The sequence below is a fragment of the Anarhichas minor genome, unplaced genomic scaffold (genome assembly GCF_050575085.1).
Source record: "Anarhichas minor isolate MPS153535 unplaced genomic scaffold, ASM5057508v1 ptg000027l, whole genome shotgun sequence".
NCBI classification, from domain to species: domain Eukaryota; kingdom Metazoa; phylum Chordata; class Actinopteri; order Perciformes; family Anarhichadidae; genus Anarhichas; species Anarhichas minor.
Window position 1 is genome coordinate 9,799,890 of NW_027466473.1, and position 13,832 is coordinate 9,813,721.

At 42.7% G+C, this 13,832-nt stretch overlaps 2 protein-coding genes across 3 annotated transcripts; one reads left to right on the top strand and one right to left on the bottom strand.

Annotated features, from left to right (window-relative positions):
• Window positions 1-4,063: 4,063 nt before the first annotated feature.
• Window positions 4,064-9,006, bottom strand: LOC142960708 (terminal nucleotidyltransferase 5C-like). 2 transcript variants are annotated; one of them, XM_076102685.1, is made up of 2 exons: window positions 6,449-9,006; window positions 4,064-5,377 (listed from the first exon to the last, which is right to left on the bottom strand). In XM_076102685.1, exons 1-2 carry the CDS (start codon window positions 7,012-7,014, stop codon window positions 4,762-4,764), a joined length of 1,182 nt encoding a protein of 393 aa, XP_075958800.1. In that variant the 5' UTR covers window positions 7,015-9,006; the 3' UTR covers window positions 4,064-4,761. The 2 variants fall into 2 exon arrangements, with proteins under 2 accessions (XP_075958800.1, XP_075958799.1); XM_076102684.1 differs by having other exon boundaries at window positions 4,064-5,348; window positions 6,402-9,006.
• A 721-nt stretch (window positions 9,007-9,727) lies between these two features.
• Window positions 9,728-12,143, top strand: chmp1b (charged multivesicular body protein 1B). Its single transcript, XM_076102687.1, has 8 exons — window positions 9,728-9,922; window positions 10,590-10,687; window positions 10,784-10,930; window positions 11,042-11,110; window positions 11,242-11,349; window positions 11,438-11,481; window positions 11,627-11,699; window positions 11,962-12,143. The coding sequence occupies exons 1-8, from the start codon at window positions 9,907-9,909 to the stop codon at window positions 12,004-12,006; spliced, it is 600 nt and encodes a 199-aa protein (XP_075958802.1). The 5' UTR covers window positions 9,728-9,906; the 3' UTR covers window positions 12,007-12,143.
• Window positions 12,144-13,832: the final 1,689 nt, after the last annotated feature.

A 13,832-nucleotide genomic window follows, 5' to 3' on the forward strand; every position in this document is an offset into this window, starting at 1 on the left:
ACTGCTCGCTGGAGGAGCTTTTTAAGAAGCGCCTCCTCCTCCTCTTCTTCCTCCTCTTCCTCCTCCTGCGAGTTTCAAGTCTAGTACTGAACACTAAACCCCTCTGTCTCCTCCTCCTTGTCCCTCCCACGACTTTTCTTGCTCCTGGTCACCAAAGAAAGATATGGAGATGCCAAAAAAAAACGGTGCTCATGTTTTTATTTCTCTGTTTTTTTGTTTTGTTTTCCTCGACGAGTAATGTAACACAACTCTCCACGCTAGCGGCCACTATAGTTCAGTCACGACCACCACCGGACATGTGCAGTGTCACTTAAGGTCACTGATGTCCACTTCTTTGGTACTTTCCTCACAACCACACGCCTTAGTTTTCAGAGCTGATATCATTGAGATTGAGTTCTGTCTGTGGCTCCAGTGTAGTTTGGGCACTAGCAATACTTGGAGTCAGAGTGGCTGAAGTCAGCAGAATACAGTACCGTAGTAATACCACAGCTCCCACAGCCCCTTGTCACACAACTTAACGTCCTTGGCCTGTGAATGTTAGATGTTCCTCCCCTGCTTCCCTCTCTGTGGTGTTCTTCGATTCAGTTATTTAGTCAGAATTGGGTGTTTCTTTTTTCTTTTTTGTTTGTAGGGTAAAAGTGATTTCCTGGGGTAAAAAAAGCCACTGCATCCCGTTAGTATCTCTACTGTTGTACTCCCGGGTGGATCAGACCCATTCACACTTTCTCCACCCAGCATGTGCAGACGCGAGGTGTCCCCGGTGTACTCTCTTCCACAGAAATATTTATTTTTTCATTGCATTGTACTAAGGTTACTTTAACTATTTGTTATGTTAATAGTGATGAGGAAGATGAAATATTTGCACATTTATCTTCTCCACGTGGCAGCTGAGTAATAGAGAGAAAGAAGTGATTTCTTTTTGTGTGTGTAAGAATGTTTAAATGTTTTATTTTAGTTTGATCAGGTAAAACAGGATACAACTAAATCTATTTTAACTTGTGTATGATGACGCTGAAGGTCTCGTCTGATTACACAACCGTGTGCGTGGCTTCTTTCGGCCTTTCTAACAGTCTATGGGCTGATGGCTGTTTTTTAGCTTCAGGTAGATCATCTGCACAGATTACTGCTTTTGTTTTTTTTTGTTCATTATATGCTACAATCAAAATCACTGTGTAGTTTTTTTTCTGCCTATTTTTCTAATGAGCGATTCCTCATCGTCGATTGGTTTGCGTTTCTTGTAGAACTTGGATCCTTGTTGTCGCACCAATCATGTTTACTTCGAAGCTCGCGTGTGGCCGTCGGCTGGCAAAAATCATTTGAAGACGGCGTCCAGTCGGGAGAAACCAGGAAAGCTGACTCACAAATAGTCAACACTGGGTGCTCTAATCCGAACACACCTCCTCTATCAATCTGCCTCTGTAAGGTCGCAGACATCAGAGAGAGGCCGAGGAGGTTGTTCTGTTTTTTAATTTTTTTCCGGTTGAGGTGGGGGGGCGTCAGGTGCTCTGAGATATTAAAAACACACAAATCAGCATCAAGGGTGCTCCGAGCGACAGCATTAACTGAAGTCTTGAAATTATTCTGGTTGAGTGTGAGAAGACTATGATTCATATTTTGGAATCTTATTTTCCTACAGTAGATGGCTTTTAGTCTCGCCTCGATGCGTCAGATTAGTCGATGACAGATACAGTAACATTCTACTGTAGGTGGATTAAGATTATGTGACTGTCTTTTATACGCAATAATTTGATTGTGTTTTCTTTTTTAATAAAAAAACAAAAAAAGATCTTAAAATGAAATTTGTTGGTTTTGGTCTTCTGTCGAGATGTTTGAGGTCTCGTTCTTAAATGATTTGCTGATTCCTGAAGCTTCAAGAGCGGTTCACCAGCACTTAAACTGAGTCAGCTGTCTTCTTCTTATGACCGTGTGGTCATAAACATGCACCCGAATCAAGAGGCTCAGAGTACCGGGGCTGTCTCGCCACTGTGATAGACCGCCGCAAACCTCACTGTACCATCTGCATTACTGCACTGAGAGCTGGGGTGAGTCAGACGAGCAACAAACAAGGTTGAGCTGTGACGCACCTTGCTCAACCTAAAGTAAAATCTTCTCCTACTTTTCTCAGCCAGAGTTTGTAAATGAGTTTACAGATTCTGACTCCTAGAAACTGCAGAGGTGCTGGAGGATCATGGCAATTAAAATGGATCAAATGCATAAAGGTCACTTTAAAGGTCACTCCACATCTACTCGTGTGGAGGACAAAAGATGACCATGGTGTATAAATGAGGTCGGGTGAAGTTTGTGTTCTATATTTAATTGGGATTAGTTACAATTCTTACATTATTAGGATGTAGATGATCTGTATGGATGCATAAATGAAGCAACAGACATGCGATGCTGGTGTTTTTCCATCAGATAATTACAGGTATCGGTAGTGGAATACCCAAATGGCATGTATAGTCTTCTATGTAAGGCATTCAGGAACAAACAAAATACCCATCAACCTTCTGAAGACTATAAATAGGCCCCTCCCTAAATAGTGTAGTTGTTTTTGTGCAAATGTCAAAAACAACACTCAGGTTTAGGATGTATCATACTGTGGTGAGAGCCGTCAGGATTATACAATGTTTAAGTGTCGTACCTAACAACATATTCTTATAGTATTTCAGTGTTGAGGACCAGCAGGAGAAAAAAAACAACCTTTTGGGTTTTAAAGTGACTTAAAATGTAATAACTCCAATAAATTGATGATCTAAACCGTACTTTCTCTATCATCTTAAGTCATGCATGTGCATAACCACATACATAAAAATATAAAAAGGTTTGGGTACTTTGCATGCCATTAATAAATAAGAAACTACGGCTTAATGAAATTAAAACTGACAGTGAATCTCAGACCACCAATGGAAGACTCCAGACAAAGAGCGGTTGTGTTATATTTATTACCACAGTAACGCAACAATCTGAGCAACTAGATATCAGAACAGGAATATTTGAGTTTCTCTACCGGTGAAACAGTTCCGTAACGACACACAACATACCCAAAGTCTCGAGATAGATACATCACTTCAAAGCTACATAGGGCACTATTGCACACAGGATTTTTTTTTTTTAACGTCTTCAATAGTTGTGAGATTGACAAGCATGTCAGAAACACCATCATTACTCAACAACAGCTATGTGCATTCACCTTGTGATTCAGTCTCAAATTTAGTTTGAGCAGCCCACATATCCTAACATGTGCTTAAATTGTGTGTTTTAATAAATATATATATACAGAGTACATGTACTAGCTATGCATACACAGGGATCAAACACACAGGGACAGAGTGCAATACCTGCTGGCTGCAGTGAATAATTGAAATGTGCAGAAACATTTTTGTTCACGATGGCAGGCAGAACCCTGACAGAACATTCACTATAGGTCCACTACAACAAACAACTGTCACCATGTAGTACACATAGGAAGAGTATTCAGCCTGTTGGAGTTGGGGGGGAAAAACAGAATTCAACATGCTCTCTGTGTTTTCAGCAGAAAAAACAAAAACAAGACAGCCAAGGCTTTCTTCATTATACCATCAGGAGGTGAATCCGTCAGATGTTTCTCAGACATGGAATAGAAGAATGGATGTGATGAAATGAAAAGGGAATTCAGCGATATGACCACAGCTCCTGGTTTATAAACTCTCGCACTATGCCAAAATGTTACAATGCAAAAGCACGACTAAACACTAACACCTTAACATCTGCCACTGATCTAAAGGGCTGTAGGAACATTAGGGGAGTCTGATTTTTTTTTTAGGGACAGTTTCTCAGAGATTTCTGTTTTTGTTATTCGTTTATGTGAGCCAGTCCGAATTTAGCAACGTTTGAATTAAACTCTGTTGAGAGTTGCTGTGTTGTTTGCACATGATGCCAGGCCACTGTCAATCAAATCAGATTAAACCACACCAACACAGTCCCGATGAAGATGAAACTCTTAAGAAATAAATAAATTCCTGAGGTTCAGCCCCCTCCCCCACCACCCCAATCATTTTCATACAGTCCTAATGGACCTACTCGGATCTCTTGTTTCTACCTTTGAAATAAATTGTTTACATTCACAAATCTAAAACTTACGACAACATGGACACACCACAGAAAAGTTTGTCTAATGTCTGCCCTCAGTAAAGGGTGTCCTATTACTATACAGTGAATACACAGGAATACTCACGTGCTGAAATTTACTCCACGGAGACTGATGATTCACAAAAACAGCTATATGAGGTTTTTAAACCGTCAGAAACATTAACATTTTATCATTAATCAAACTTGAACCCAAATCACTTTTGCTGCCAACAGGTGTTATTATGTTGGAGAAGTGCATCTTCAAGCCTTAGAGAATTGTCACATGACAACTTTCTCCTCCACACGGGATGATGACCAGCGTAGAGACCTGCCAAAGCTGAGCGGACACGGTCGTACACCCACCTCAATGAAATCCTCTCTCCGAGCTCTCAGGAAAAGCGGGCTCCTCGCATTTCTTTCCTTTCCTAAAGTGTTCATCTTGAAAGGGTGACATGCTTTGCCTCCAGAAACCTTTCAGTTCTGGCCTTTTCATGATCTTTCATGTCATAAGCAGCAGGGGGTTTCGAAGCATCAAACAACACTGCGCCCGTGGGTTGCCTGTTGTGTTTTTGTAAAACTTCCATTTGTGCCTCTGCTCGCAGAGCACCATGCTGAAAGCAGCCTACACGCCTCCCTGCGGGCAGGTCACCGTAGCTACACCAGGCCGGTCTGCACGTGGACATGTAGCGGGTAGGGGTGGTAGACGAGTGGGGGCTGGGCCTGGGTGATGAAGTAGCTGCTGTAAATCGGTTCCGTCACGTACGGGGCCGGCTGGTAGAAGCAGGTGACGTTGGCCGTGTTGGGGATGGCGTTCTGCTCGCCCAGCACCCTCAGAGCCAGGACCGTGATCATGTTGAGCGTCTGCCTCCTCTCGTGTCCCATCAAGCACACCGTGCTCTCGTCTATCACGCGCCGCAGGGTCATCAGGTAGTCGTACTTGCTCGTCTCCTCGTTGCCGAGGAAATGGCACTGCAGGTAGGCCTCGATCTTGCGCTGCTGCTCGCTCACGTCGGGGAAGTCGATGAAGAAGCGGGAGCACATGTATCGCTCCAAGGACTTGATCTCCGTCTCGCTCGCCGGCCTGAAGTTCCTCACCAGCAGGTCGCTGTATTTGAGCAGGCCCCCGCCTCGGATCTCCTCCGGGTTGTGTGTGGCGATGAGACGGTGGCGAAGGTGGTCCATCGCCTGTTCGAAGTCTCCGTACATGCACTCTGCTTCGACGGTGATGGTGGGCTCCCCTGCTGCCCCGGCCCATGAGCTTGGCCCGCACCTGTTCGGGACGGCGTCCGCCTGCTCCCATGGTTGATCGTTGATCTGAGGCTGAGCGTTTGCCGCACGTGTGCTGCTTTGTGTTTGGGAATCAGGAGGCTTCTTCGGGTGTTTTGGCTTAACGGTTTGTTCCACAGATTCATTGGAGCCGGTCCCATCCTGAGGTGTACCGGCTTGGCGGCATGCGAGAGCTGTTAAGGCGTCTAAGGTCTCTGGCTCGGAGGCCGGAACATTTGAGGCATGAACTTGAGCGCTGACCACTGAGGGAGGCTGAAGTGGTTTGGGTATGTCTATGGGTGGAAACAGCTGTGTTGTAAGATCGGATAAATCAGTCAGTAAAGACCATTTCTCAGGCTGACTGATCATCTTCCTTGACATTTTCCTTTGTAATTTTGGTGAGGGGCAATAGTCCGGTACAACGCCCTGTGACGTGCTGCAAGTCTTCTTCGCTGGAGGAGGAAAGGAATATTCATGATGTGAACCTTGTGCGCTCGATGTATTTTCAGAGTCGACTTTGAACTGAATCATCTCTGCACAATGGACGTTCTCCTGTGGAGCTGCCTTTTCTGCTGGTTGGCAAGCCTGTGACTCAGACGGCTCTTCATCGCTCTGTGGCTTTAAACATGCATGCGTCATCGGCGGATCCCTGACAACTGCCAGTAAAGTTTTAGGAGATGAGACTAAAGGGTAATCACTGCGAAGCTGTCCTTTCTCTTCTCCGTTGCCTTCACATAGCTCAAACACAATGTCCTCTTCTGAATGAACGTCCTCTATGCCGTCCACTTCCTCCCGCTGTAAGTTGACGGTCTCGTGCTCCAACACTTCCTCTGCCTCCTGCTTTCCATCCACACGCTCAATCTTTGCATGTGGAAGATCTTTCTCAAGCACAGAAGCTGCTTCATTCAGGCATAGACTTTCACCGCTCAAGTCTTTTCCAACATCCGCTTCAACGTCCCGAGGAATGCTCGGTTTCGCTTGCATTTTTTTTTCATCCTCACTGTCTCTTTTAGACAAATCCCCAGCGCTCAATGCCAACTTTTCTCCCTGTTTCCGTTCGGTCTCCCAGTAAGACTCCAGCACGCGGTCTAATATTATCTGGAAGGAGTCCACGCTGAACTCAAACTGTCTTCGCAGGGAGCTGATGAACCGGAGCCCCACGGTTTTAGCTCTGTTGTTAGAAAGCGAGATGAGGCTCCATCGGTCGTGCTCATTGAAGACTTTCACCATCTTTTGCACGTAGGCCTCCTTCATTGTCAGGCAGGTGATCTTCCGTCTGTTAACTCCACAAGGGAGGAGGTCTCGCAGGCTGCCCAGCACCACCTCCTTTATCACCTGGAGGTCCTCCTGCCTGGGCAGCTCCACTCCAAAAATGATGTCCAAGTCTCTATAGCCCATGCAGTTGTCTCTCACCAGGACGTGGCTGGCAGTCGCGCCATTGAGCCGTATGTCTTTCACCTGGATGTCTCTTTCGATCAGCCGATCCTTCACCACACGAATGATGTCCTTCGCTCTCACCTGCAGCGTGGGAAAGTTCCCTCGTCCGTGGATGGGGATTACCTCGGTCAAGACCTCGTCCAGAGCTTGGATTTGCTCGAGGGTCAAGTTGTGGAACCTTTTCTCCGCTTGAAGCTCCATCATCCTCACCTGTGAAACAGAGATCTGACATATATATCATATATATATATCAAATTAGAATGTGTAAATGAATGCTGTAAAATAACAACCCAATGCATTGTGAGTTTTGAAAGGTTTTTTTTCTTTTTCTGACAGTGAACAAATACATTCCAGGTGTATTATGAACGTCATCAGCTGTTTCTCACATGATTTTACTTCTCACAAGATAAACATTCAGTAGTCGCCATGTTGAAATGCCTCCATGATCATGTGCCCGTCCGCTGGTTACAGGTGACTCACCTGTCCGTTATTCACTGGCTGGCAGCTGCAGGGACAATCTGATCGACAGATCTATAAGAGACAGTCTGGACTTATCTTTTTCTACTGCACCTGTATGTGTGAGCTCTTTTCCCTCCGAAGTAGCCTATAGGAGTGCTGAATATAAGCGTGTCATACCAAAAAAGGCATTAATCCTGTGGTTGCACAATAGGCCACTTAATGATTCTAATAAATTGCGATGTGCTTATTCCTGCTGTTATAATGTGACAATATTGTAATGTGTACAAGGGAAAAGGGTGCGTCATCATGAATGACTGACTCACTCACTACTTAGGCAAATGTTTAGCCCATTGCTGGAAGGTTTAAAGGACCTTCATACTCATCTACCTTAATGACAACATTAGAGTTAATAAGGATCCTCACGGGGTTTTGAGATGAATGCTCATACTTGCTATAAAGTGCTTTTTATTATCTACTTTCGTTTTTTTTTTGTCTTTTTATGTCTTAAAAGGAGATGGAGATTAAACTTTATTAGATTTTTTCAGTCAGGATTTTAGCTAAATCTTTGCCACTGCTGCTTCACCACACTAATGCTTTTTCAGAATGATATCAAAATATAGGCTATTGTAAAGGAAATTTAATCTTTGAGTTCAAGGTAAGTGAATCAGTGCAATATCATAAAGCTTGACAGAAAATGTGAAGATGCACCAACTTTCAGGTCATCGTATCAATGGTACTTTAAATATCACTTAAGATTATAATCCTTTATTTAAACATCTTTAAATGTCTTTACTTAATTAGATTTATTAGTTCATACCAGGTGTGTGCCAAAAGTATTAAGAGTGATTAGAAATGATCGGCCATCTATGTCCATCTGTTATTTTTTATAAATTATTCTTATATTCTTTTATTTATTTTGCATTTTTTTTTTTTGCATTTTTGGACCAAGATATAGGAGAGCATAACGCTTGCATTTAATGCATTCAATTCAATATAGCCCAAATTTAATATCAATATTTTCAGAAATATGTTTTGCAGTGAAAACAAACACCAGTTGTCCCGCTGCCCTGGTCCTGTTGCACTACATCCTCAGGCTGTGTTAGTATCAGGGGGTCATCAGGGTAAATAAAGTCAGTGGGTAAGAACACAGTGTGGCCCACAGCAGCCTCTAGTGAATCTCAGGGGTTACATCAGCTCGGTCCTGCAGCAGCGCTGCTCCTCTATACCACTCGGCTTCTTTATAGATAAGAAGACTATATGAGTCATACAGCCTCTGAAAGAAACATCACTCGTTAGCTCTCCTGGATTATCTCCCTGTGCGCAAAACAACGACACAAAACGCACCACTTAAGGTGGCGTTTAGGGTTGTGAAATTCATCAAATGTTCCACCAGTGAATAGATTATAGCCTTTTTTAAAGACTATATTAGTCAACCTATAGATTGTCGTGATCTGGAGGCACACATATTGATGGATATTTTAAACACTTCTATGACCAAACAATATTTTGCACAGGCCACTTTTGTTCTTTGATGTTTTAAACTCAAATATTGCTCATTTATCAAACTCACTAAATCACCACATCGTTCATAACGAGCTCAGCATCTGTGCTTTATGGTGCATTTATACTCCTTTAAAGACACAGATGCAGGTCTCAAGTTGAACATTTGGGGCAACCTACTGGAGTAAAATAACAGTAAACATTAACTGCGTTTTTTCTCCAGACTAAAAGGCACAATAATACAACAGAAGCACAGTTTTAAAAACTCACCTGATTTATGGTCAAAATGCAAAGTAAAACCAGAGTAGCACCACAAGAAAAGCAACAAAAACAAACCAGTGAGATATCCAACAGGTTTATCCGACCCCTCTGGAGAGGTTGATGCTGAACTTCACGCGGACAGTCTCCTCTCAGCGCAGTAGCACTGTTTCCATGGCAAATCAGGCGTCACGAAATGTACGGTAAATCACGACGCTCGGTCTCTGCGTCTATAACGCTACAGCAGGGGACTGACAAACACTGAAGTGTTCAAAACAAACAAGGTATAGGCTGTGGTGTCGGGGGCACGTCCTAACTAACGCTAACAAATAGATGAAGTTTAGACTGTCGCTGGTGGAGCACACCGACGTGTCAGGCGGAGTGAACCGGCGTGCCACTGCACTGTTGCGGGCTGAGCATCACATCAGACCGGGGTGAGTCATCGTGATCCACACCGTGAATCTAATCATCAATCAGCCGCGTTCACCGCCCACTACTACCGACACTACGACACAGCCCCGTTAATCCCACACCAAATAACACCAACGCGTTAACACGAAGTTTAACATCAACCGTGTCACGTTTTAATGTTAACAGTTGTTTTTCTTTTTTTTTCTTTTTTCATTCACATTTTTTTGCGAGGAGGAGGCAGCTCCCGTCGTGACGTCGAATGGAACACCGCCACCACGTGACGCTGACGTCGTTCATATTTTGGTAAAGACACCAGGAAGTGCGGAAGAAGGCGAACGGGGCGACAGACCGAAACCTGGAAAAAAGACTGAAGTTTCACTGCTAAGTTTAGTTTTTAGTTTTTTTTGCGGACTGACCGTAAATTATTTCATCGTGTTAATCGTTGGACTCGCTAAAAGTCGCCTCAAGATGCCGTCAATGGACAGTATCCTTTAAAAACAACGACGCGTTAGCGTCGATATGGAGAAACAAGACCGAGCACAACAACATGACGATACTGGTGAGCTGTATGCCCGACAAGACATCTGAAACACCTGCTTAATACGTGAGATATTGACCAAAAACATATTACATAACCTCAACATGTCCTAGTTATTTCCAGACGTCGTAAAACAGGACAGAACTGGACTCGAAGGCCTCGGAAGCTTCAATGCAAATGACTGGAAATACCCAACAACGGACATATGACATACAATGTAACCATGTAGTGTTAGCTAGCCTCCAAATACTAAAGTAAAGGGCCAAAGCGCGCGCCTACGTCTTAACGTTTGACTTGTTTTACTATGTTTATGTAATCTCGTTATGACTGTCTTTGATCTAACAAAGCATTAATAAAGTCACAGGAAACTAAAACAACACCGGTTACATAACTGTATTTGTCACTGCACGTCTACTCGGTCAAGGGTACAGTTTTTCCAAATATGTCTATTTTAAATATGAGCAGATACAACTATAAACAGATTTAGAAGCTTAATACATGCATTTTAAGACCTGATATTTCCTCCTACAACGCAAACACATATTTTTAGAGTTATCAAAGGTTGCTTGTTGTGTGTGTTTGGACTTTGTGTTTCCTTAACCTCCTATTACAGAACAGCTCTTCAACTTAAAGTTCGCTGCCAAAGAACTCCAAAGAAACTCCAAGAGATGTGACAAAGAGGAAAAAGTGGAGAAGGCTAAAATCAAGAAAGTAAGTGGGCCCCTCTGAAGCCGGTCATCAAGGTAACACATGACCAAAGGCCACAGAAGAATTTTACTCTACCGCCTTGTTGTTGTTGTTTTTTAGGCCATCCAGAAGGGGAACATGGAAGTGGCAAGGATCCACGCGGAGAACGCCATCCGACAGAAGAACCAGTCTGTGAACTTCTTGAGGATGAGCGCTCGGATAGACGCGGTGGCAGCGAGGGTCCAAACTGCAGTTACAATGAACCAGGTACATTGAGTACTGCTGTAAGACTTGGAAATCAGCTACAGGCTGAAGATTTTCATTTCAGACTTGCGTGTTTGTTTGTTGTCAATTTGGTGATGGTGTTTTATTTTTCAGGTCACAAAATCTATGGCTGGAGTGGTGAAAGGCATGGATGCCACCCTGAAGTCTATGAATCTGGAAAAGGTAGAGAGTCATGAAAAAAATATGTTCTTCCATATTTCTTTTTAGCAAAAACAATGTAAATGTCTTAGTCGTTGGTAACAAAACTCCTCATACTTATAAAACAATGTCTCGATCCCTTTTTTTCTTGTCAGATTTCGGGTCTCATGGAGAGATTCGAGCGCCAATTTGAAACTCTGGATGTTCAGACGGCCCACATGGAGGACAGCATGAGCAGCACAACAACGCTCACGACGCCACAGGTACATTTCTCTCCTCTACGCTTACATTCTCTCTTGTTGTTTTTTTACAGACAAACACATTCACTGTGAATCTCATGTGTGTTTTCAGAATCAAGTGGACTCTTTGATGCACGAACTGGCGGATGAAGCAGGGTAACCTTCTCATTCTTTTTTTCTCCCCATTCTTTGTGAAACGATGTTCAATCACGTACACGGGTCTGTGGTATGCATTCTTAGATTGAAGCGTCAAATACATTGTGTTTGTAATCTAAAAATAAGCTTTGTTTGTGTGTTTTAGATTGGACCTGAACATGGAGCTCCCTCAGGGACAGACGGGATCAGTGGGTACCAGCGTGGCCTCTGCAGAGCAGGTACACGTGCACACTTGGTGTTAAAACACTTTAAATATACATTTAAAAAAAAAAAAAATAACACAAACCAGATGGCTTGTAGCAATGTAAGTTAAGGGTTTATCGCATAGACTCAGGAAATGTGATGACCGTAAAGACAAACAAAGTCAAACAATGACATAAAAAATGCAGTATTTGCAATAAAAACTTCAATGGAATGGATTCTTCTCTCGTCTTCCTCTTGCTCACTAATGCCGGTCATTGCTCTCTCTCTTGTCCAAAGGATGAACTGTCTCAACGGCTCGCCAAACTCCGAGATCAAATGTGAAGGACGACTACAGTGGACCGGCACCGTCATGCAGAGCTCCAGAACGCTGCCTGAATACTACTCCCAAACATATTTTTATTTTTCGTCATGTCTTTTCTCCTCTTTACTTCTCGTGTGTCTTTGTAGAGGAGCTACTGTATCATCGTCTTGTCCCGCAGGTAATAGCCCCTCGTTGGTTCTGTGTTAATAATAACCTTTTGGATTCTGTAAACTAACTTGAGATGCTGGTTGTTGAAAATATATATATTTCTTAAATATACATATTTACACAGGAGGTAGATGTAATGTAACTTTATTGTTTGATATGTATACTTAAGAACTTCATACATTTAGCTGAATATATGGAGCGTGGCAGTTATTATCCTGTATTCATAAGCCAATTTCATATCACTATGGTGAATAAGCTGAAGGTTTTGGAGTATAGAATTACATTTTTATCTTCATATGTGCATGATTGCAGAAAACATATATGCTTTTTCTCTTCTTGGTTTGAAAGTGTGAAAGTCTTTCCTGCTTACTGTTGAACTGACACCTTGTTTCGATTTGTTGTATTTTATTTCTGAGGAATATTTCAAGAAGATAACGGATGACTAGCCGGGTGTTTGTCTGGCCATCTTAAGCATATTCACTGATCATTTGGGGAGGGGTTACAGTATGGAGACTGCATACAGTAAACAATAAAATTTTATAATGCTTTTATCTCTTTGCCTTTTCAATAAACTTTTTGTCATGACATACATTTTTATTCCATCTATTGTGAAAATGAACTGCAAAGTCACGTACTTTATATCCACGGCAGAAATTGCAGCTTTTTATGTTGATGTAGTGGCTCATCCAGCTGTCGGGGGGGACAGGAGACAAAGGGTCTCATTTATCAACATTATGTAGGAGCTGATATTTGTACAACATATATGCCATCTAATGAATATCCCCAAAGAACCAGAAATAAACTGGCTGAGACTGAAAGTACACCCAGTGCTAAGCATTCGTAGGAAATGTCAGACTTTCAGTGCAAAAAAAACAAGACAAGGACCATTATATAAATGTGTAATATAATCATGTAAAACATGACGCACAGTGTTTCAGGTGTGTGTAAAGTGGCTCTTCTTGCTTTAATATGTTATTTCTGGCCACGTCGTTGCCAGTCTTCTCTCATTTGCTCATCAACTCAAAGAGGACAAGTGGTCTGAATCAGCTGCTCTCTGTCTTTGCCCTTTGTCTGTTGCTGCTGGGTCCCTCTTGGCAATCATCAGCTCGCTTCAAGAGGAAGTCCTTATTTCAAATATATATATTTTTTAAATGTTCTCCTCCACTGCATGCAGATGAAGTCAGTCATATTTTCCATCACTGTGGGCTCTAAAACGGCAATTTCTGTGTCAGAAAGACACATTTTGCTTCTCTTCAGCTGAACAATGTCCAGTTAGAGAAATGTCAGTGATATTTAGGAAGATTGTGGTATTTGGTTTTTGAAGTCATGGTATTAATTGTAAAATGTCTTTGTTTAAAGACAGCCCCAAGTAAACAGTATAGATGAAGTAGGGGAAAACCTGAAGCAATAAGCAATATTTATTTTACTGGTCCATTTCCTTTGACAGAGTATTGGTCAAACTGCTCCTTAAACGCGACCACACTGTATTCCACACTACCCTAACACACGCGTACAATGTACACAGTCTGCATTTAAATATACAGACTGACCGCAGATTGCACCGCTGCACGACGTTACAAAAGCGAGGAGGCCAACCCGGACGTGACGTCATGACGCCATGACTATTTCCTGCCATCTAGTGGCCATTGTCAGGAACTGCAACAACAACTTTACCAAC